Below are 22,588 nucleotides of genomic sequence, written 5' to 3' on the forward strand. Positions count from 1 at the left end.
GAACTTGCTAGACAGCTATATGGTGAATGTCGACCCCAATGATCGTGTTCAGTTAAGAATGGAGGGTGGCGGGTTACACAATGCCATCTATTCACATCGTAAGCCACATGGGGTATTAGACGCCATCAGTTTTTTGAATCAGATAACAAACACGCTGCAAAGTAATGCTGAGATTTTATTTGACACAGAGCTGAAATTTGTGATCTCTGTTTTCAAGAATCGTGTAGGCGGTGCCCTAACAGGCAGGCGCCTGCGGAGGATACCTCACAGCCTCATTATAGAGAAGCGCAGACGTTTGTTATATGATTTCAATAATGAAAATGGCAATCTGTGCCTTGCTGCCAGTATCTGTAAACTTCTGGACAAAGATAACGCCACAGACCATGTGATACAAGAACGGGCACTCGAACTTCATAAAGCTTTGAATTTGCCCCTTGATAAAATGATCAGTTTTAGCGACATTGTTCATTTTGAAAACCATTTGAAAGTAACAATTAAAATATTATATTTTAGCAAAGGTGAATGGCGCTACTTTTCCACCGATTGTCCGTACAAAGATGACATACTGTTCGTCTTATGGCACGATAATCATTACTATGGACTCTTAGATGTGAGAGGTTTTGTTGGCGGGCGCAATTTCTGCAAATTTTGCGCAACAGTTTTCCATCATAGAAATAACCATGACTGTCTTTTTTTTTGTAAGGCCTGTCTCAGACAGGATTGTGTTGATTCAGGCAAGGTACAGCTAAGGTGTACACTGTGTAGAGTGTTTTGTAGGTCAACAGACTGCTTAGAGACTCACAAGTCTCTAGCGCTGGATCTGAAAATACCATGTCTTCAAAAAACGTATTGTGACCGCTGCGGTCAGTATACTATACCCACCCACAAGTGTCGTGGTATGACATGCCCCATTTGCAAAGTGAATGTTGACAATTTTGCAGGGCATATGTGTTTTATTCAAAACATTAAACCATCAGATCCTAATTCAAAATACATTTTTTATGATTTTGAATGCATGCAAGAAACCGGGTTACACATACCAAATTACTGTTATGCATTAACGCTGACAGGTGAGAAATCCTGGGAGTTTCAGGGCTCTGCTTGTATAGATGATTTTGTAAAAACATTCATGAAACCAAAATTTGCGGGGTACACATTCATAGCCCATAATGCCGGTCGATATGATGTGTACTTTATAATGCGACAACTTATAAAAGAAAAATTGAGAACCGCTGTGTTGGCACAGGGCGGAAAGTTGTTGTGCATAACGGTTAGTGATTTAAAGATTCGATTTATTGACTCCCTAAATTTTATGCCAATGCGCCTTAGTCGCTTACCAAAAGCAATGGGTATTGAGGGCTCAAAAGGCCATTTCCCGCATTTTTTTAATACAGTCGCTAACCAAAATTATATAGGGCCCATGCCTGATATTCAATATTTTGGTGTGCAATACATGATGGAATCAGAAAAGGCTGAATTCATAGAGTGGTATGAGAAATACAAGCATGAGTCATTTAACTTCCAGGATGAACTTAAACGCTATTGCAAGGAGGATGTGGTGATATTACAGAGGGCCTGTAAGGTGTTCAGAGACACCGTTATATCCATGACTGAACAGGAAGATGTTGTATTTAAGAAAAATAAACCGATCGTTGTTAAGAGACATGTTGACCCTTTTCAACTGACCACTTTAGCATCGGTTTGCATGGCTATGTACCGCTGTAGGTTTTTAAAGGAAAACACATTGGCGCTTGTACCGGGTGATAACTATCATAAAACTCAGAAGCGATACTCAACACCAGCTATAAAGTGGCTAATGTACGTAGCGCATACAGAAGGTATAGACATAAGACACGCATTACAAGGTGGTGAAAAGAAAGTTGGTACATACTACCTGGATGGGTATGCAGTGATTAATGGTGTGCAAACAGCATTTGAGTTTCAAGGTTGTTTTTATCACGGTTGTAGCGCTTGTTACAATCCTGATGATGTAAACAAAGTGACTGAAACGACCTATGGTCAATTGCACCACAAGACACTGGTGAGGATGAACTTTCTTAAGCGCTGTGGTTTTCATTTGCGTGTTATTTGGGAATGCGAATGGAAAAAAATGTTACAGGTTGATACCCGTCTACAGGCGTTTCTCAAGGAGTGCGGTTTGCCCGAACCCTTGGAACCGCGAGATTCGCTTTATGGTGGTCGTACAAATGCTATAAAGCTTTATCACAAGGTGCAGCAGGACGAGCAGATACACTACTATGATTTTACAAGCCTGTACCCCTTTGTCAACAAAACCAAAACATATCCTGTTAAACATCCCAGGATCATTTATAAAGATTTTGGCGATATCACATCATACTTTGGTATTGCTAAAGTAAAAGTGTACCCACCACGTGGGCTTTTCTTTCCAGTTCTACCAGTTAAAATGCTCGGTAAACTGATGTTTCCTTTATGTCGCACATGCACCGAGTCTGGACAGACATCGCCGTGTGAACATGATGATGAGGAACGAGCCCTCATTGGTACGTGGTGTACTGTAGAGATAAATTTAGCAGTTGACAAGGGTTACAAAGTTTGCAAAATCTATGAGGTGTGGCATTTTGATGAGAAATCAGACATGTTGTTTTCAGAGTACATTAAATTACATCTCAGAGACAAACAAGAGGCATCAGGTTATCCCGACTGGTGTACAGACTCTGAAAAATGTCAAGAATATATAGACGCCTATCAAAAAAATGAAGGGGTGACATTACGTCCTGGTCATATTTATCACAACCCAGCCAAGAGACAGTTATCAAAACTGTTTCTGAATTCGTTGTGGGGTAAATTTGGCCAGAGATGTAACTTACCCAATACAGAGATAGTGTCAGATCCTGACAAACTTTTTGAATATGCGTTTTTACCGCAGTATGAGGTGTCTGCTTTAGACTTCATAGATGATGATGCGGTTATGGTAAATTGGAAATACGCCAAAGATCATTACACCAGATCAAGTAATTGTAATATATTTATAGCTGCAATAACTACAGCGTATGCCCGTATTGAACTGTACAATCTACTGGATAGATTGCAAGAGCGTTGTCTTTACCATGATACAGACTCTGTTATTTTTGTCAGCAGGCCCGGTGATTGGAATCCACCATTGGGTGATTATCTAGGTGAGCTGACTAGCGAAATCCCAACTGGTTCGCATATAACAGAATTTGTTTCAGCGGGCCCCAAGTCATATGGCTATCGATTAAATAATGGAAAGACCAGTTTAAAAATTAAAGGTATCACACTGAACATTGATAATGCTCAACATGTCAACTTTGACAGTCTGAAAGAAATGGTCTTAGATTATCCTTTAAACCCCAAAGGCGAAAATCAGAAAAAAATTGTGATACGGCAACCTGGCATTGTTCGATTTAAAAAGTATTGGCAGATTGAAACGCGCGTGCTTCAGAAAACCCAAAAGTGTGTTTACACTAAACGGAGACTTACAGATAACTTCACAACGCTTCCGTTTGGGTATTAATATGGATATCAGACTGCAACACCCCTTTTCGTGTATTTTAGCAGGACCCTCTAATTCGGGTAAAAGTTATTTTGTAAAAATGTTGCTGCAAAATTCTGCTACACACCTATCACACAATCCCGATAACATTGTTTGGTTTTATGCATGCTGGCAATCTATGTATGACCATCTGTTGCGTGATTTCCCCGGTATGCGTTTTATAGAAGGCCTGCCTGAAACTTTTAATGATGACCAACTTTTTCCCCCTGATAAGGTTAATTTAGCTGTTGTTGATGATCTGATGGAATCGGCTAGTAATAATTCAGAGATTGAGAAAGCTTTCACAAAGTATGTACACCATAGAAATCTCAGTATCATGTACCTCGTGCAAAATGTGTTTTGTCAGGGTAAAAAGAGCAGAACTATACATTTAAATACAAAATATATGGTTCTTTTCAAAAACCCTAGGGATAAATTGCAAGTGAGTGCACTGGCTAGGCAGATGTATCCTGGTAAATCAAGATTCTTTTTAGAGTCTTTTGAAGATGCAACCAGCACGCCTTATGGGTATTTACTGGTTGATTTAAGAAACAATACACTTGATGAGTATCGTTTACGAAGCGGTTTATTTCCACCAGATAAGCCAGTAGTGTATGTCCTTAAAAAGCAGGCTTCTAAAAAGCGGTAATTCTACAACTTTTAGTCATTTGCCACAGCATCACCAAGAGCAAGCATGTCGGCACGTTTACGCCGTAATTGGGCGCTTTTAAAAGCTTTAATAAAGGCAACCCCGACTCAAAGAAACACTATTTTATCTACTGCTTCAAACGATTTGGTGACAGCCATTTGTGAGATTGCGCTCAACACACTAAAAGGTAAAATACCATTGTCACAACGACAGTTTAATTACCTTAAAAAGAAGCGCAACCTTATAAAATCGCTTTGTAATAAGAAATGCACCATTGGTAAAAAGAAGCGGTTGGTGAAACAGTCTGGCGGATTTATTGGCTCCTTGCTTGGTTTTGCTATACCGTTAATAACGGGGCTCCTGACTAATCGCTGATGGAGTACGCTGAGAAAATGTATCTGGTGCCTCAACATCAGATAGAACGTTTACACAACAAACCGGTTAATGATGATATGCGTAAAACAGTCACGCAAGGTCTGGATGTAGAGATCACAAACATACTACAGAATAATAATTTATCGGAATATGATAAAGCAAAACGTTACACAGCCGCTTTACAGAAATATCTGGTGTTGAGTAAGCAGTCTGATAGAGAATTGTCAACTTTAACTCTTTTAACACCCGAAACGCCAATTACTACTCAAACAAACAATCCCGGTCAGTCAGAAGAATCTGACTCTGTTTATCATGAAGTTGTGGGTGGCGTAAATGCCCGGTACAGGAAGAACTCTGAAATTCTTTTGAGTAAAATGGCCGGTTCTAAACACATCACAAGCTGGAATGATAAAGGCGAATTTCTGTATAAAGGTAACGCTGTACAGGGTTCCAACATGCTGGATTTAATAAGACACATCACGCAAAGCCACAGCGTGTTGAGTCATAAAATGCCAATTGGTTGGACTGAAATTATGCATGCTATGGCTGAATTAAATATACCCTCCACCGTAGTCGGCAATGCATCAAATAGAATGTACCTAGACCGTTTAAAAGCAGGAACAAACCCCACTGTTGGTGACTTTTTATTAACTCCACCACTACAATCACATAAAAAAAGGCGCTTAAATGTTTTAAGCAGCCCCGGGTTAACAACAACTCACAGTTACTTAATGCCTAGGAAAAGAACTGTAGAATTGTTACAGGGCGCCCCGTGGTTGAGCCTATAATCTATTTCTATTGTATATTGTTGTAAAGCAATGTTATTATGATAAAGTTTTTAAAGTTTGTTTATTATATTGATGAAACTGCATATAAAATGCTTAAAATATTGTTATAATAATCCAAAGTTGATGTATCTGTGAATTTATGTTTCAATAAAATATACTTATGATTTTGAATGGCGTGTTTTGTTCTTTGTTTCTAATCAATGTTTTTAGAAGAAACTCAGATCGCACAGCATCATAAAGTTTAAAACAATTGTTTATTATAATTATGAAACATTGTACATAAAATGTTTCAATCGCAGGGATGGTTACAAGTTACACATTTCTGTATACATTTAGAGGTATAGCGGTTCAAACAATGACTTTTCGGCATGCGCCTTACAAACATTGCAACTAAACGGTCATTACATTTTGTATCGGTACTAAATCGGGACAGAATCTCCGCATATTTGTAGTTTTTACACATCATAAATATAAAGTAAATACAATATTGACCGCATACAGTGCTTGAAAAACCTTGTAATCGCTGGTTTTGATGGCAAATGTTTTTTGAATTTAAATGTAAAAACTTTATGATATTCTTTGGGAAAATGTCACTGTCCGGAGGTAGTCCGTAGGAATCAAAGAAATAGCAAATCCCCCCTTCATTAAAATAAACAGCCAACCAATGCTCGCCCGGCTGTTCGCTGCTGTGCGTGTTGATTACAAACGCACAGGGGTAATGCGTCAGTTTATCGGTAGGTAACATATCACAAGCATAGGTTCCTTTAAAATAGCGGCGTGTACATGGTTCTGTGTACAGAATACAATTTATCTGTAGCGTGTTCATTTTTAAGATTTCTTATAACGTAATGATAGTTGTTAAAATATACGATAAAATATTAAAATAGTTTATTTCACTTATAGATAATCATACATCACATCACGCCTTTGATTTATTTCAATGATATTATCAAATAATGCATAAATGATTACGTTGACTGTCCGATCCAGCGCTTCTGCAAAGCGAAATTCGGCGCGTAGGTTACCAGTCCTTATCAAGGAAAGATGTTCGCCACATTCCTGCTCCGGTGACAGATCAAAAGCAAATAGCGTGTATCCGTTGAGATACTCTTCACGGTCAATCAGTATTCCGCCATCACATTTCTGTTTATTTGTGATCTGTATGAGCGACATATACTCTCTTACAGCATTACCATGTTCAAAGTCTGGTTGAAATGGCTTTGCCGGGTGCGGCGTTCCATCCAGATAAAGGGATGCAAAGCTCACATTTTTATGTTCAAAACAAAGGGGATTCCGATCAAGGGCTCCTGAAAATGCTTCATTGTCCACAAACCCGGCTATGACTGTTTTCGGAACTTGACCTAAAAATAGATTTTCTAGATTAAATACACGGCTACCGGCTGGTACGCTGTAGATTTTCATGCCAACGCGGTCGACTGCATATTTGGCATTGCCATTAAGAAGTGCCTGCGCGTGACCAATCCGCACGGCGGGTGACACCTGCACTCTTTTCACAAACAGGGATGCTGCGACGATCTGTATTTTAAAGGCATCAGCTTCAGCCGACATTAAGCAGAAGGAGTCTTTGTTTCTGGTGAGTTTAATCTTCAGGTCAACACCGTTCAAGATTAGTTTATGTTGATGGAAAAGGTCGCAATGCAGCGGTCCTAGCAATTCAACTGTGCGACTCCGCGCGGTTGCTGCTGCACGTTTTCTGAATCCCACATTCGCACCATCCAGCGCCCTGCTGTTATGTTCTCCAGCCACATCTTTGTAAAATAAACCTGTGGTGTGCTTTGTTGACAAAGCATCTGAGCTATAATTCAATATAGTCTCAATGTACGCGCGGTAAGCATAAAGGTTGTTGGATTGTGATATGAGCCTGTCGCCCAAAGTTACGTCCACCTGACTGAATAGAGTCGCTATGGGGTAATTAATAAGGGCGACCCGAGCCCCTTGGTTCATCTGTGTGTTATCGGTTCGTACGATCTTGCATGTCACGTACAGCAGTGTGTTGTTCAGATCATAGTAATGTTCACCGCTGGCCGCTATATAAAATTCAAGTGGCGCTGTGTCGGATAACGCTGCTAAAGGTTGAACTTCAACATATAGGCTTTTTTCTACGCTAGTTTGTGTCGGAGGCACGTCAAAAAGATCCAGCTCTGTTTTTACGCATTCAGCGGACTCGGAGTGTATGAAAGACATATTGTTTAAAAAATATCACCAACAGAGCGCTTCGGCTTTCTCTTCTTCTTTGAGTTGCGTTTTCTCTGGTTTTTATTTAAAAAGGGTATGCCCCAAGGCGGAAGCGCTATCATTTGCTTCCGTTTTCTTTTAGACACGCCTTTTCTTGTATATATCAGTCCTGCACCATCTTGTTTTGATTGATTTGCCTCATGTATTTTATTCACCACAGCCGTTGTGGCTTGTCCGATAACATCTTTCGCGATATTCCGTGCGGCGGTCTTCACATGTGGTTTAGCTAACTCTAAACCTCTCCGGAAAAGAGGCACTGCTTTTCTGAAAAGGCTGCGAAAAATACCACCTAAACCACATCCATACATGTACGCGCTCCCATGAAAACCGGGTAAACCATTACCGGCTTGCAACTTATAATATTGCGCGTAGAGAGCCGGATCACCATAATTTTTAACAACGACCATTCTGTTTAGTTAATAAATAGCGTTTTTGCAGCGTCTAAAGTGTAGTTTCACGATCGCTTTCCCAAACTTAAATGCAATGTTCTCGTTCTGGTCGTTCTTTATCTCTATGGATATGGTGTCAAAATGCGATTTGCATAACGGTACGTAATCGGGCTTCTCGTACCGTATAGTGACCATCTCATTGTTACGACCCTTTATTTCAACAGTCCGCAGCAATGGTACATAACTGTCGCCGACCCTCTGGTGTTCGATAATGTCTGTATACACATACAATGTATATTGACCGCCATTGATGTCTGTGCACGGTTTTAAAAAATTAGTTTTAGGGTATAACCCCAGTATTCTTGACAGTTTAGGCCCGGCTGAGATATGGTACATCATCTTATTGTCAATGAATACGGATCGTTCAAGCTGATCATGCCATAGTTTTAAACCGCCATCCAGGTTATGCCGATCAATTTCAGCATTAAATGCTTTGACTAACGCTTCAATATTTTCATAAAACCCCGGTTTAACACAAACCCTCATGACTGAGCCGGTCGTGTCACCCAACCTAGTTATTTTCAACACACAATCACGTACATCAATTGTATTCCATGTGTGGGGGTATTGTATTTCTGTAAGAGCTACTTCCCATTCCCCATTTAAGTCTATTGGCTTTGCCAGTTTTGTTGTATAGTCAGAAATCTTATTTTGTGGGAATGTACTGGCTGATGCGTTACTCGGGAGAGTTATGTAGAACGCTTTGTCATCCATCTCCCTCTTTGTTTATATATCTTTTATCTCCGAAGCGTCGATCCAGCTGTTAAATTTCGCGGGGTATCCACGCCACTTAACTAACACGTATTTCCTCCCTCGCACCGTCTTGTTTTTTAAAATCTTTTCCACTTTGTAAATCCTATTATAGTTTTTTGGTATGCTTTGAAGTTCTTCGGATAAAAACTACCTGTTATAGCCTCCCCGTAGAGGTCCTCCAACGCGTAAAGCGGTTTAAGTCCTTTAGTGTTCACACCGCGTATTACAAATATTTCCTCAGAAAAACTCTGTTCGTAACCTTTCTGAAATATATCCTTATATTTGGATATACGGACGTGATCACCAACCGCTAAACAAGGCTTTGTTTTCTTACTTCTAAAGTAATCGCCGTACACCGTCTTGAAGACGCTCAGTGCGTTAGCATCATTCACCTCACAGGGCGTACACTTAATCGTTCTATGATAAGTGTTATTATAACTGATAATAAAATCTTGTAACACGTCTATATATCTGTATGTATTCTTTGCCGTGAAATACCGCCACATTCGTGTTTTTAAAGTCCTATTAAATCGTTCTATGACCGCTGCCTTTACATCGTTATTGGTCGTAAAATGATGTATATTGTATTTTTCTAACAGTTTTTTTAAGGTTTTGTTTAGAAACTCTTTACCGCAATCGGTTTGCAACTTCTTTGGTACGCTCCCCTGCTGAAATATTTTTTCAAAAGCATTAGCGACGGACGTTGCATTTTTAGTCTCTAGGCTTTCTGCCCACGCCCTCTTACTGAAAACATCAATAATGGTTAGTATGTACTTAAAACCATCATTGTACTTTGCAAGATCTATGAGCGACACCAAATCGCATTGCCATTGCTGATTTATATCCGATACGCAGATCATGTTCCTTTTATAATTTTTCCTGGCTGGCTTATGTAATGTATATGTATCTTGTTTTTGTAGCCATTCTTTAATATCCCGTCTTTTATACAAGCCTTTATTCGACGCATAAAATGCATCAACGCCGCTATAACTACCCGGATATAATACGTTGTAATACGCGTTCTTCATCCGCTTTTTTCGTTTATCCATGCTTGAATCAAATAAATAAAATTCATATCTTGTAGGCTTATTAAAAGCTATCGGATCTAACATTTATTTCATTGGCAGCATTTTACTGTTGATGGAACATCTAAATCATCTCACAGATAAATATTCAATGATTAAAACACATATTATTTGATATAAAACACTATTAAAAGGGGGCGTATAGTAGGAGTGTCAGGGGCGTGGAAAGGGGCGTGGAAAGGGGCGTGGAAAGGGGCGGGGCACCTGTCACTTTTAGTTTGATAAAAAGGGGTTCATTATCTACTATGTGTTAGTAATGTAAAAAGACCTACAGGACATGATATTAGCAGGGGGTCTTAAATGAAACTACTAAAGAGGCTCAACACTGTTAAGCTGCCAAAAGCAGTTGGAATTGGGCCTAAACAGTGTGGTAAGTCTTTAGGTGATGGCTATTGTGTCTGTTTGACTTCTTCCAAATGTCTGTACTGGCAATAAAAAGAAAAAGTTTCCAATTTAAATAGCTAGAGAATAAAAACAATTTGCCAGTAATGTGAAAAAACCTACAGCACCTGGTGTTCCCATGTGGTCTCCCACCCAAGTACTAACCAGGCCCAACACTGCATAGCTTCAAAGATCAGACGAGATTGGGCCTATCCAATGTGGTATGGCTGTAGGTGAGATACAGGCACTTTTTTGCCCTCTTCTACTTCTATCACCAGGTAAGCTAATACAAAAGTTTCCTAACTGTATTGGCTTACTGAAAAAAATCATGTGTTGGTAATGTAAAAAGACCTACAGGACATGATATTAGCAGGGGGTCTTAAATTAAACTACAAAAGAGGCTCAACACTGTTTAGCTGCCAAAAGCAGTTGGAATTGGGCCTAAACAGTGTGGTAAGTCTTTAGGTGATGGCTATTGTGTCTGTTTGACCTCTTCCAAATGTCTGTGCTGGCAATAAAAAGAAAAAGTTTCCAATTTAAATAGCTAGAGAATAAAAACAATTTGCCAGTAATGTGAAAAAACCTACAGCACCTGGTGTTCCCATGTGGTCTCCCACCCAAGTACTAACCAGGCCAAACACTGCTTAGCTTCCAAGATCAGACGAGATTGGGCCTATCCAATGTGGTATGGCTGTAGGTGAGATACAGGCACTTTTTTGCCCTCTTTTACTTCTATCACCAGGTAAGCTAATACAAAAGTTTCCTAACTGTATTGGCTTACTGAAAAAAATCATGTGTTGGTAATGTAAAAAGACCTACAGGACATGATATTAGCAGGGGGTCTTAAATTAAACTACTAAAGAGGCTCAACACTGTTTAGCTGCCAAAAGCAGTTGGAATTGGGCCTAAACAGTGTGGTAAGTCTTTAGGTGATGGCTATTGTGTCTGTTTGACCTCTTCCAAATGTCTGTGCTGGCAATAAAAAGAAAAAGTTTCCAATTTAAATAGCTAGAGAATAAAAACAATTTGCCAGTAATGTGAAAAAACCTACAGCACCTGGTGTTCCCATGTGGTCTCCCACCCAAGTACTAACCAGGCCCAACACTGCTTAGCTTCCAAGATCAGACAAGATTGGGACTATCCAATGTGGTATGGCTGTAGGTGAGATACAGGCACTTTTTTGCCCTCTTCTACATCTATCACCAGGTAAGCTAATAAAAAAGTTTCCTAACTGTATTGGCTTACTGAAAAAAATCATGTGTTGGTAATGTAAAAAGACCTACAGGACATGATATTAGCAGGGGGTCTTAAATTAAACTACTAAAAAGGCTCAACACTGTTTAGCTGCCAAAAGCAGTTGGAATTGGGCCTAAACAGTGTGGTAAGTCTTTAGGTGATGGCTATTGTGTCTGTTTGACCTCTTCCAAATGTCTGTACTGGCAATAAAAAGAAAAAGTTTCCAATTTAAATAGCTAGAGAATAAAAACAATTTGCCAGTAATTTGAAAAAACCTACAGCACCTGGTGTTCCCATGTGGTCTCCCACCCAAGTACTAACCAGGCCCAACACTGCTTAGCTTCCAAGATCAGACAAGATTGGGCCAATCCAATGTGGTATGGCTGTAGGTGAGATACAGGCACTTTTTTGCCCTCTTCTACATCTATCACCAGGTAAGCTAATACAAAAGTTTCCTAACTGTATTGGCTTACTGAAAAAAATCATGTGTTGGTAATGTAAAAAGACCTACAGGACATGATATTAGCAGGGGGTCTTAAATAAAACTACAAAAGAGGCTCAACACTGTTTAGCTGCCAAAAGCAGTTGGAATTGGGCCTAAACAGTGTGGTAAGTCTTTAGGTGATGGCTATTGTGTCTGTTTGACTTCTTCCAAATGTCTGTGCTGGCAATAAAAAGAAAAAGTTTCCAATTTAAATAGCTAGAGAATAAAAACAATTTGCCAGTAATGTGAAAAAACCTACAGCACCTGGTGTTCCCATGTGGTCTCCCACCCAAGTACTAACCAGGCCCAACACTGCTTAGCTTCCAAGATCAGACAAGATTGGGACTATCCAATGTGGTATGGCTGTAGGTGAGATACAGGCACTTTTTTGCCCTCTTCTACATCTATCACCAGGTAAGCTAATAAAAAAGTTTCCTAACTGTATTGGCTTACTGAAAAAAATCATGTGTTGGTAATGTAAAAAGACCTACAGGACATGATATTAGCAGGGGGTCTTAAATTAAACTACTAAAAAGGCTCAACACTGTTTAGCTGCCAAAAGCAGTTGGAATTGGGCCTAAACAGTGTGGTAAGTCTTTAGGTGATGGCTATTGTGTCTGTTTGACCTCTTCCAAATGTCTGTACTGGCAATAAAAAGAAAAAGTTTCCAATTTAAATAGCTAGAGAATAAAAACAATTTGCCAGTAATTTGAAAAAACCTACAGCACCTGGTGTTCCCATGTGGTCTCCCACCCAAGTACTAACCAGGCCCAACACTGCTTAGCTTCCAAGATCAGACAAGATTGGGCCAATCCAATGTGGTATGGCTGTAGGTGAGATACAGGCACTTTTTTGCCCTCTTCTACATCTATCACCAGGTAAGCTAATACAAAAGTTTCCTAACTGTATTGGCTTACTGAAAAAAATCATGTGTTGGTAATGTAAAAAGACCTACAGGACATGATATTAGCAGGGGGTCTTAAATAAAACTACAAAAGAGGCTCAACACTGTTTAGCTGCCAAAAGCAGTTGGAATTGGGCCTAAACAGTGTGGTAAGTCTTTAGGTGATGGCTATTGTGTCTGTTTGACCTCTTCCAAATGTCTGTGCTGGCAATAAAAAGAAAAAGTTTCCAATTTAAATAGCTAGAGAATAAAAACAATTTGCCAGTAATGTGAAAAAACCTACAGCACCTGGTGTTCCCATGTGGTCTCCCACCCAAGTACTAACCAGGCCAAACACTGCTTAACTTCCAAGAGCAGACGAGATTGGGCCTATCCAATGTGGTATGGCTGTAGGTGAGATACAGGCACTTTTTTGCCCTCTTTTACTTCTATCACCAGGTAAGCTAATACAAAAGTTTCCTAACTGTATTGGCTTACTGAAAAAAATCATGTGTTGGTAATGTAAAAAGACCTACAGGACATGATATTAGCAGGGGGTCTTAAATTAAACTACTAAAGAGGCTCAACACTGTTTAGCTGCCAAAAGCAGTTGGAATTGGGCCTAAACAGTGTGGTAAGTCTTTAGGTGATGGCTATTGTGTCTGTTTGACCTGTTCCAAATGTCTGTGCTGGCAATAAAAAGAAAAAGTTTCCAATTTAAATAGCTAGAGAATAAAAACAATTTGCCAGTAATGTGAAAAAACCTACAGCACCTGGTGTTCCCATGTGGTCTCCCACCCAAGTACTAACCAGGCCCAACACTGCTTAGCTTCCAAGATCAGGACAATCCAATGTGGTATGGCTGTAGGTGAGATACAGGCACTTTTTTGCCCTCTTCTACATCTATCACCAGGTAAGCTAATAAAAAAGTTTCCTAACTGTATTGGCTTACTGAAAAAAATCATGTGTTGGTAATGTAAAAAGACCTACAGGACATGATATTAGCAGGGGGTCTTAAATTAAACTACTAAAAAGGCTCAACACTGTTTAGCTGCCAAAAGCAGTTGGAATTGGGCCTAAACAGTGTGGTAAGTCTTTAGGTGATGGCTATTGTGTCTGTTTGACCTCTTTCAAATGTCTGTGCTGGCAATAAAAAGAAAAAGTTTCCAATTTAAATAGCTAGAGAATAAAAACAATTTGCCAGTAATGTGAAAAAACCTACAGCACCTGGTGTTCCCATGCGGTCTCCCACCCAAGTACTAGACAGGTCCAACACTGCTTAGCTTCCAAGATCGGATGAGATTGGGCCTATCCAATGTGGTATGGCTGTAGGTGAGATACAGGCACTTTTTTGCCCTCTTCTACATCTATCACCAGGTAAGCTAATAAAAAAGTTTCCTAACTGTATTGGCTTACTGAAAAAAATCATGTGTTGGTAATGTAAAAAGACCTACAGGACATGATATTAGCAGGGGGTCTTAAATTAAACTACTAAAGAGGCTCAACACTGTTTAGCTGCCAAAAGCAGTTGGAATTGGGCCTAAACAGTGTGGTAAGTCTTTAGGTGATGGCTAATGTGTCTGTTTGACTTCTTCCAAATGTCTGTACTGGCAATAAAAAGAAAAAGTTTCCAATTTAAATAGCTAGATAATAAAAACAATTTGCCAGTAATGTGAAAAAACCTACAGCACCTGGTGTTCCCATGTGGTCTCCCACCCAAGTACTAACCAGGCCCAACACTGCTTAGCTTCTAAGATCAGACGAGATTGGGCCTATCCAATGTGGTATGGCTGTAGGTGAGATACAGGCACTTTTTTGCCCTCTTCTACTTCTATCACCAGGTAAGCTAATACAAAAGTTTCCTAACTGTATTGGCTTACTGAAAAAAATCATGTGTTGGTAATGTAAAAAGACCTACAGGACATGATATTAGCAGGGGGTCTTAAATTAAACTACAAAAGAGGCTCAACACTGTTTAGCTGCCAAAAGCAGTTGGAATTGGGCCTAAACAGTGTGGTAAGTCTTTAGGTGATGGCTATTGTGTCTGTTTGACCTCTTCCAAATGTCTGTGCTGGCAATAAAAAGAAAAAGTTTCCAATTTAAATAGCTAGAGAATAAAAACAATTTGCCAGTAATGTGAAAGAACCTACAGCACCTGGTGTTCCCATGTGGTCTCCCACCCAAGTACTAACCAGGCCCAACACTGCTTAGCTTCCAAGATCAGACGAGATTGGGCCTATCCAATGTGGTATGGCTGTAGGTGAGATACAGGCACTTTTTTGCCCTCTTCTACATCTATCACCAGGTAAGCTAATAAAAAAGTTTCCTAACTGTATTGGCTTACTGAAAAAAATCATGTGTTGGTAATGTAAAAAGATCTACAGGACATGATATTAGCAGGGGGTCTTAAATTAAACTACTAAAGAGGCTCAACACTGTTTAGCTGCCAAAAGCAGTTGGAATTGGGCCTAAACAGTGTGGTAAGTCTTTAGGTGATGGCTATTGTGTCTGTTTGACCTCTTCCAAATGTCTGTGCTGGCAATAAAAAGAAAAAGTTTCCAATTTAAATAGCTAGAGAATAAAAACAATTTGCCAGTAATGTGAAAAAATCTACAGCACCTGGTGTTCCCATGTGGTCTCCCACCCAAGTACTAACCAGGCCCAACACTGCTTAGCTTCAAAGAACAGACGAGATTGGGCCTATCCAATGTGGTATGGCTGTAGGTGAGATAAATGCACTTTTTTGCCCTCTTCTACATCTATCACCAGGTAAGCTAATAAAAAAGTTTCCTAACTGTATTGGCTTACTGAAAAAAAATCATGTGTTGGTAATGTAAAAAGACCTACAGGACATGATATTAGCAGGGGGTCTTAAATGAAACTACTAAAGAGGCTCAACACTGTTAAGCTGCCAAAAGCAGTTGGAATTGGGCCTAAACAGTGTGGTAAGTCTTTAGGTGATGGCTATTGTGTCGGTTTGACTTCTTCCAAATGTCTGTACTGGCAATAAAAAGAAAAAGTTTCCAATTTAAATAGCTAGAGAATAAAAACAATTTGCCAGTAATGTGAAAAAACCTACAGCACCTGGTGTTCCCATGTGGTCTCCCACCCAAGTACTAACCAGGCCCAACACTGCTTAGCTTCCAAGATCGGACGATATTGGGCCGATCCAATGTGGTATGGCTTTAGGTGAGATACCGGCACTTTTTTGCCCTCTTCTACTTCTATCACCAGGTAAGCTAATAAAAAAGTGTCCTAACTGTATTGGCTTACTGAAAAAAATCATGTGTTGGTAATGTAAAAAGACCTACAGGACATGATATTAGCAGGGGGTCTTAAATTAAACTACTAAAGAGGCTCAACACTGTTTAGCTGCCAAAAGCAGTTGGAATTGGGCCAAAACAGTGTGGTAAGTCTTTAGGTGATGGCTATTGTGTCTGTTTGACCTCTTCCAAATGTCTGTGTTGGCAATAAAAAGAAAAAGTTTCCAATTTAAATAGCTAGAGAATAAAAACAATTTGCCAGTAATGTGAAAAAACCTACAGAACCTGGTGTTCTCATGTGGTCTCCCACCCAAGTACTAACCAGGCCCAACACTGCTTAGCTTCCAAGATCGGACGAGATTGGGCCAATCCAATGTGGTATGGCTGTAAGTGAGATACAGGGACTTTATTGCCCTCTTATTCTTCTATCACCAGGTAAGCTAATAAAAAAGTTTCCTAACTGTATTGGCTTATTGAAAAAAATCACGTGTTGGTAATGTAAAAAGACCTACAGGAGATGATATTAGCAGGGGGTCTTAAATTAAACTACTAAAGAGGCTCAACACTGTTTAGCTGCCAAAAGCAGTTGGAATTGGGCCTAAACAGTGTGGTAAGTCTTTAGGTGATGGCTATTGTGTCTGTTTGACCTCTTCCAAATGTCTGTACTGGCAATAAAAAGAAAAAGTTTCCAATTTAAATAGCTAGAGAATAAAAACAATTTGCCAGTAATGTGAAAAAACCTACAGCACCTGGTGTTCCCATGTGGTCTCCCACCCAAGTACTAACCAGGCCCAACACTGCTTAGCTTCCAAGATCAGACGAGATTGGGCCTATCCAATGTGGTATGGCTGTAGGTGAGATACAGGCACTTTTTTGCCCTCTTCTACATCTATCACCAGGTAAGCTAATAAAAAAGTTTCCTAACTGTATTGGCTTACTGAAAAAAATCATGTGTTGGTAATGTAAAAAGACCTACAGGACATGATATTAGCAGGGGGTCTTAAATTAAACTACTAAAGAGGCTCAACACTGTTTAGCTGCCAAAAGCAGTTGGAATTGGGCCTAAACAGTGTGGTAAGTCTTTAGGTGATGGCTATTGTGTCTGTTTGACCTCTTCCAAATGTCTGTACTGGCAATAAAAAGAAAAAGTTTCCAATTTAAATAGCTAGAGAATAAAAACAATTTGCCAGTAATGTGAAAATACCTACAGCACCTGGTGTTCCCATGTGGTCTCCCACCCAAGTACTAACCAGGCCCAACACTGCTTAGCTTCCAAGATCAGACGAGATTGGGCCTATCCAATGTGGTATGGCTGTAGGTGAGATACATGCACTTTTTTGCCCTCTTCTACATCTATCACCAGGTAAGCTAATAAAAAAGTTTCCTAACTGTATTGGCTTACTGAAAAAAATCATGTGTTGGTAATGTAAAAAGACCTACAGGACATGATATTAGCAGGGGGTCTTAAATGAAACTACTAAAGAGGCTCAACACTGTTAAGCTGCCAAAAGCAGTTGGAATTGGGCCTAAACAGTGTGGTAAGTCTTTAGGTGATGGCTATTGTGTCTGTTTGACTTCTTCCAAATGTCTGTACTGGCAATAAAAAGAAAAAGTTTCCAATTTAAATAGCTAGAGAATAAAAACAATTTGCCAGTAATGTGAAAAAACCTACAGCACCTGGTGTTCCCATGTGGTCTCCCACCCAAGTACTAACCAGGTCCAACACTGCATAGCTTCAAAGATCAGACGAGATTGGGCCAATCCGATGTGGTATGGCTGTAGGTGAGATACAGGCACTTTTTTGCCCTCTTCTACTTCTATCACCAGGTAAGCTAATACAAAAGTTTCCTAACTGTATTGGCTTACTGAAAAAAATCATGTGTTGGTAATGTAAAAAGACCTACAGGACATGATATTAGCAGGGGGTCTTAAATTAAACTACAAAAGAGGCTCAACACTGTTTAGCTGCCAAAAGCAGTTGGAATTGGGCCTAAACAGTGTGGTAAGTCTTTAGGTGATGGCTATTGTGTCTGTTTGACCTCTTCCAAATGTCTGTGCTGGCAATAAAAAGAAAAAGTTTCCAATTTAAATAGCTAGAGAATAAAAACAATTTGCCAGTAATGTGAAAAAACCTACAGAACCTGGTGTTCTCATGTGGTCTCCCACCCAAGTACTAACCAGGCCCAACACTGCTTAGCTTCCAAGATCGGACGAGATTGGGCCAATCCAATGTGGTATGGCTGTAAGTGAGATACAGGGACTTTATTGCCCTCTTATTCTTCTATCACCAGGTAAGCTAATAAAAAAGTTTCCTAACTGTATTGGCTTATTGAAAAAAATCACGTGTTGGTAATGTAAAAAGACCTACAGGAGATGATATTAGCAGGGGGTCTTAAATTAAACTACTAAAGAGGCTCAACACTGTTTAGCTGCCAAAAGCAGTTGGAATTGGGCCTAAACAGTGTGGTAAGTCTTTAGGTGATGGCTATTGTGTCTGTTTGACCTCTTCCAAATGTCTGTACTGGCAATAAAAAGAAAAAGTTTCCAATTTAAATAGCTAGAGAATAAAAACAATTTGCCAGTAATGTGAAAAAACCTACAGCACCTGGTGTTCCCATGTGGTCTCCCACCCAAGTACTAACCAGGCCCAACACTGCTTAGCTTCCAAGATCAGACGAGATTGGGCCTATCCAATGTGGTATGGCTGTAGGTGAGATACAGGCACTTTTTTGCCCTCTTCTACATCTATCACCAGGTAAGCTAATAAAAAAGTTTCCTAACTGTATTGGCTTACTGAAAAAAATCATGTGTTGGTAATGTAAAAAGACCTACAGGACATGATATTAGCAGGGGGTCTTAAATGAAACTACTAAAGAGGCTCAACACTGTTAAGCTGCCAAAAGCAGTTGGAATTGGGCCTAAACAGTGTGGTAAGTCTTTAGGTGATGGCTATTGTGTCTGTTTGACTTCTTCCAAATGTCTGTACTGGCAATAAAAAGAAAAAGTTTCCAATTTAAATAGCTAGAGAATAAAAACAATTTGCCAGTAATGTGAAAAAACCTACAGCACCTGGTGTTCCCATGTGGTCTCCCACCCAAGTACTAACCAGGTCCAACACTGCATAGCTTCAAAGATCAGACGAGATTGGGCCAATCCGATGTGGTATGGCTGTAGGTGAGATACAGGCACTTTTTTGCCCTCTTCTACTTCTATCACCAGGTAAGCTAATACAAAAGTTTCCTAACTGTATTGGCTTACTGAAAAAAATCATGTGTTGGTAATGTAAAAAGACCTACAGGACATGATATTAGCAGGGGGTCTTAAATTAAACTACAAAAGAGGCTCAACACTGTTTAGCTGCCAAAAGCAGTTGGAATTGGGCCTAAACAGTGTGGTAAGTCTTTAGGTGATGGCTATTGTGTCTGTTTGACCTCTTCCAAATGTCTGTGCTGGCAATAAAAAGAAAAAGTTTCCAATTTAAATAGCTAGAGAATAAAAACAATTTGCCAGTAATGTGAAAAAACCTACAGCACCTGGTGTTCCCATGTGGTCTCCCACCCAAGTACTAACCAGGCCCAACACTGCTTAGCTTCCATGATCAGACGAGATTGGGCCTATCCAATGTGGTATGGCTGTAGGTGAGGTACAGGCACTTTTTTGCCCTCTTCTACTTCTATCACCAGGTAAGCTAATACAAAAGTTTCCTAACTGTATTGGCTTACTGAAAAAAATCATGTGTTGGTAATGTAAAAAGACCTACAGGACATGATATTAGCAGGGGGTCTTAAATTAAACTACAAAAGAGGCTCAACACTGTTTAGCTGCCAAAAGCAGTTGGAATTGGGCCTAAACAGTGTGGTAAGTCTTTAGGTGATGGCTATTGTGTCTGTTTGACCTCTTCCAAATGTCTGTGCTGGCAATAAAAAGAAAAAGTTTCCAATTTAAATAGCTAGAGAATAAAAACAATTTGCCAGTAATGTGAAAGAACCTACAGCACCTGGTGTTCCCATGTGGTCTCCCACCCAAGTACTAACCAGGCCCAACACTGCTTAGCTTCCAAGATCAGACGAGATTGGGCCTATCCAATGTGGTATGGCTGTAGGTGAGATACAGGCACTTTTTTGCCCTCTTCTACATCTATCACCAGGTAAGCTAATAAAAAAGTTTCCTAACTGTATTGGCTTACTGAAAAAAATCATGTGTTGGTAATGTAAAAAGATCTACAGGACATGATATTAGCAGGGGGTCTTAAATGAAACTACTAAAGAGGCTCAACACTGTTAAGCTGCCAAAAGCAGTTGGAATTGGGCCTAAACAGTGTGGTAAGTCTTTAGGTGATGGCTATTGTGTCGGTTTGACTTCTTCCAAATGTCTGTACTGGCAATAAAAAGAAAAAGTTTCCAATTTAAATAGCTAGAGAATAAAAACAATTTGCCAGTAATGTGAAAAAACCTACAGCACCTGGTGTTCCCATGTGGTCTCCCACCCAAGTACTAACCAGGCCCAACACTGCTTAGCTTCCAAGATCGGACGATATTGGGCCGATCCAATGTGGTATGGCTTTAGGTGAGATACAGGCACTTTTTTGCCCTCTTCTACTTCTATCACCAGGTAAGCTAATAAAAAAGTGTCCTAACTGTATTGGCTTACTGAAAAAAATCATGTGTTGGTAATGTAAAAAGACCTACAGGACATGATATTAGCAGGGGGTCTTAAATTAAACTACTAAAGAGGCTCAACACTGTTTAGCTGCCAAAAGCAGTTGGAATTGGGCCAAAACAGTGTGGTAAGTCTTTAGGTGATGGCTATTGTGTCTGTTTGACCCCTTCCAAATGTCTGTGTTGGCAATAAAAAGAAAAAGTTTCCAATTTAAATAGCTAGAGAATAAAAACAATTTGCCAGTAATGTGAAAAAACCTACAGAACCTGGTGTTCTCATGTGGTCTCCCACCCAAGTACTAACCAGGCCCAACACTGCTTAGCTTCCAAGATCGGACGAGATTGGGCCAATCCAATGTGGTATGGCTGTAAGTGAGATACAGGGACTTTATTGCCCTCTTATTCTTCTATCACCAGGTAAGCTAATAAAAAAGTTTCCTAACTGTATTGGCTTATTGAAAAAAATCACGTGTTGGTAATGTAAAAAGACCTACAGGAGATGATATTAGCAGGGGGTCTTAAATTAAACTACTAAAGAGGCTCAACACTGTTTAGCTGCCAAAAGCAGTTGGAATTGGGCCTAAACAGTGTGGTAAGTCTTTAGGTGATGGCTATTGTGTCTGTTTGACCTCTTCCAAATGTCTGTACTGGCAATAAAAAGAAAAAGTTTCCAATTTAAATAGCTAGAGAATAAAAACAATTTGCCAGTAATGTGAAAAAACCTACAGCACCTGGTGTTCCCATGTGGTCTCCCACCCAAGTACTAACCAGGCCCAACACTGCTTAGCTTCCAAGATCAGACGAGATTGGGCCTATCCAATGTGGTATGGCTGTAGGTGAGATACAGGCACTTTTTTGCCCTCTTCTACATCTATCACCAGGTAAGCTAATAAAAAAGTTTCCTAACTGTATTGGCTTACTGAAAAAAATCATGTGTTGGTAATGTAAAAAGACCTACAGGACATGATATTAGCAGGGGGTCTTAAATTAAACTACTAAAGAGGCTCAACACTGTTTAGCTGCCAAAAGCAGTTGGAATTGGGCCTAAACAGTGTGGTAAGTCTTTAGGTGATGGCTATTGTGTCTGTTTGACCTCTTCCAAATGTCTGTACTGGCAATAAAAAGAAAAAGTTTCCAATTTAAATAGCTAGAGAATAAAAACAATTTGCCAGTAACGTGAAAATACCTACAGCACCTGGTGTTCCCATGTGGTCTCCCACCCAAGTACTAACCAGGCCCAACACTGCTTAGCTTCCAAGATCAGACGAGATTGGGCCTATCCAATGTGGTATGGCTGTAGGTGAGATACATGCACTTTTTTGCCCTCTTCTACATCTATCACCAGGTAAGCTAATAAAAAAGTTTCCTAACTGTATTGGCTTACTGAAAAAAATCATGTGTTGGTAATGTAAAAAGACCTACAGGACATGATATTAGCAGGGGGTCTTAAATGAAACTACTAAAGAGGCTCAACACTGTTAAGCTGCCAAAAGCAGTTGGAATTGGGCCTAAACAGTGTGGTAAGTCTTTAGGTGATGGCTATTGTGTCTGTTTGACTTCTTCCAAATGTCTGTACTGGCAATAAAAAGAAAAAGTTTCCAATTTAAATAGCTAGAGAATAAAAACAATTTGCCAGTAATGTGAAAAAACCTACAGCACCTGGTGTTCCCATGTGGTCTCCCACCCAAGTACTAACCAGGTCCAACACTGCATAGCTTCAAAGATCAGACGAGATTGGGCCAATCCGATGTGGTATGGCTGTAGGTGAGATACAGGCACTTTTTTGCCCTCTT

General features: G+C 39.8%; 1 protein-coding gene, 16 non-coding genes and 11 pseudogenes across 17 annotated transcripts; all 28 read right to left on the minus strand.

Moving 5' to 3' along the window:
- Positions 1–6,244: 6,244 nt before the first annotated feature.
- On the minus strand, positions 6,245–7,552 carry LOC146066306 (uncharacterized protein F54H12.2-like). The gene has a single exon (XM_083179103.1). The coding sequence runs from the start codon at positions 7,550–7,552 to the stop codon at positions 6,245–6,247; it is 1,308 nt and encodes a 435-aa protein (XP_083035229.1).
- A 2,835-nt stretch (positions 7,553–10,387) lies between these two features.
- On the minus strand, positions 10,388–10,506 carry LOC146035672 (5S ribosomal RNA; annotated as a pseudogene).
- Positions 10,507–10,851: 345 nt separating this feature from the next.
- On the minus strand, positions 10,852–10,970 carry LOC146048182 (5S ribosomal RNA). The gene has a single exon (XR_014466096.1). It is a non-coding gene; the product is annotated as a 5S ribosomal RNA (ribosomal RNA).
- Positions 10,971–11,315: 345 nt separating this feature from the next.
- Positions 11,316–11,434, minus strand: LOC146046507 (5S ribosomal RNA). Its single transcript, XR_014465911.1, has one exon. It is a non-coding gene; the product is annotated as a 5S ribosomal RNA (ribosomal RNA).
- A 345-nt stretch (positions 11,435–11,779) lies between these two features.
- LOC146033495 (5S ribosomal RNA) lies at positions 11,780–11,898 on the minus strand. Its single transcript, XR_014458909.1, has one exon. It is a non-coding gene; the product is annotated as a 5S ribosomal RNA (ribosomal RNA).
- Positions 11,899–12,243: 345 nt separating this feature from the next.
- LOC146046518 (5S ribosomal RNA) lies at positions 12,244–12,362 on the minus strand. The gene has a single exon (XR_014465920.1). It is a non-coding gene; the product is annotated as a 5S ribosomal RNA (ribosomal RNA).
- Positions 12,363–12,707: 345 nt separating this feature from the next.
- On the minus strand, positions 12,708–12,826 carry LOC146033506 (5S ribosomal RNA). Its single transcript, XR_014458920.1, has one exon. It is a non-coding gene; the product is annotated as a 5S ribosomal RNA (ribosomal RNA).
- Positions 12,827–13,171: 345 nt separating this feature from the next.
- LOC146034808 (5S ribosomal RNA) lies at positions 13,172–13,290 on the minus strand. Its single transcript, XR_014460217.1, has one exon. It is a non-coding gene; the product is annotated as a 5S ribosomal RNA (ribosomal RNA).
- A 345-nt stretch (positions 13,291–13,635) lies between these two features.
- On the minus strand, positions 13,636–13,744 carry LOC146038298 (5S ribosomal RNA; annotated as a pseudogene).
- Positions 13,745–14,089: 345 nt separating this feature from the next.
- LOC146046241 (5S ribosomal RNA) lies at positions 14,090–14,208 on the minus strand. The gene has a single exon (XR_014465803.1). It is a non-coding gene; the product is annotated as a 5S ribosomal RNA (ribosomal RNA).
- A 345-nt stretch (positions 14,209–14,553) lies between these two features.
- Positions 14,554–14,672, minus strand: LOC146046837 (5S ribosomal RNA). Its single transcript, XR_014465974.1, has one exon. It is a non-coding gene; the product is annotated as a 5S ribosomal RNA (ribosomal RNA).
- A 345-nt stretch (positions 14,673–15,017) lies between these two features.
- LOC146035747 (5S ribosomal RNA) lies at positions 15,018–15,136 on the minus strand. The gene has a single exon (XR_014460712.1). It is a non-coding gene; the product is annotated as a 5S ribosomal RNA (ribosomal RNA).
- Positions 15,137–15,481: 345 nt separating this feature from the next.
- Positions 15,482–15,600, minus strand: LOC146036136 (5S ribosomal RNA; annotated as a pseudogene).
- Positions 15,601–15,946: 346 nt separating this feature from the next.
- On the minus strand, positions 15,947–16,065 carry LOC146036480 (5S ribosomal RNA; annotated as a pseudogene).
- Positions 16,066–16,410: 345 nt separating this feature from the next.
- On the minus strand, positions 16,411–16,529 carry LOC146035259 (5S ribosomal RNA; annotated as a pseudogene).
- A 345-nt stretch (positions 16,530–16,874) lies between these two features.
- LOC146035808 (5S ribosomal RNA) lies at positions 16,875–16,993 on the minus strand. Its single transcript, XR_014460719.1, has one exon. It is a non-coding gene; the product is annotated as a 5S ribosomal RNA (ribosomal RNA).
- Positions 16,994–17,338: 345 nt separating this feature from the next.
- LOC146041269 (5S ribosomal RNA) lies at positions 17,339–17,457 on the minus strand. Its single transcript, XR_014463469.1, has one exon. It is a non-coding gene; the product is annotated as a 5S ribosomal RNA (ribosomal RNA).
- A 345-nt stretch (positions 17,458–17,802) lies between these two features.
- LOC146037290 (5S ribosomal RNA) lies at positions 17,803–17,921 on the minus strand (annotated as a pseudogene).
- Positions 17,922–18,266: 345 nt separating this feature from the next.
- On the minus strand, positions 18,267–18,385 carry LOC146035267 (5S ribosomal RNA; annotated as a pseudogene).
- Positions 18,386–18,730: 345 nt separating this feature from the next.
- Positions 18,731–18,849, minus strand: LOC146035855 (5S ribosomal RNA). The gene has a single exon (XR_014460734.1). It is a non-coding gene; the product is annotated as a 5S ribosomal RNA (ribosomal RNA).
- A 345-nt stretch (positions 18,850–19,194) lies between these two features.
- On the minus strand, positions 19,195–19,313 carry LOC146037296 (5S ribosomal RNA; annotated as a pseudogene).
- Positions 19,314–19,658: 345 nt separating this feature from the next.
- Positions 19,659–19,777, minus strand: LOC146033384 (5S ribosomal RNA). The gene has a single exon (XR_014458799.1). It is a non-coding gene; the product is annotated as a 5S ribosomal RNA (ribosomal RNA).
- Positions 19,778–20,122: 345 nt separating this feature from the next.
- Positions 20,123–20,241, minus strand: LOC146035908 (5S ribosomal RNA). The gene has a single exon (XR_014460746.1). It is a non-coding gene; the product is annotated as a 5S ribosomal RNA (ribosomal RNA).
- A 345-nt stretch (positions 20,242–20,586) lies between these two features.
- LOC146036488 (5S ribosomal RNA) lies at positions 20,587–20,705 on the minus strand (annotated as a pseudogene).
- A 345-nt stretch (positions 20,706–21,050) lies between these two features.
- LOC146035272 (5S ribosomal RNA) lies at positions 21,051–21,169 on the minus strand (annotated as a pseudogene).
- Positions 21,170–21,514: 345 nt separating this feature from the next.
- On the minus strand, positions 21,515–21,633 carry LOC146035968 (5S ribosomal RNA). Its single transcript, XR_014460752.1, has one exon. It is a non-coding gene; the product is annotated as a 5S ribosomal RNA (ribosomal RNA).
- Positions 21,634–21,978: 345 nt separating this feature from the next.
- LOC146041280 (5S ribosomal RNA) lies at positions 21,979–22,097 on the minus strand. The gene has a single exon (XR_014463470.1). It is a non-coding gene; the product is annotated as a 5S ribosomal RNA (ribosomal RNA).
- A 345-nt stretch (positions 22,098–22,442) lies between these two features.
- On the minus strand, positions 22,443–22,561 carry LOC146037309 (5S ribosomal RNA; annotated as a pseudogene).
- Between the last annotated feature and the right edge of the window lie 27 nt (positions 22,562–22,588).

This window comes from Crinia signifera, chromosome 1 (genome assembly GCF_055691185.1).
Source record: "Crinia signifera chromosome 1, ASM5569118v1, whole genome shotgun sequence".
Taxonomy (NCBI): Eukaryota; Metazoa; Chordata; class Amphibia; order Anura; family Myobatrachidae; genus Crinia; species Crinia signifera.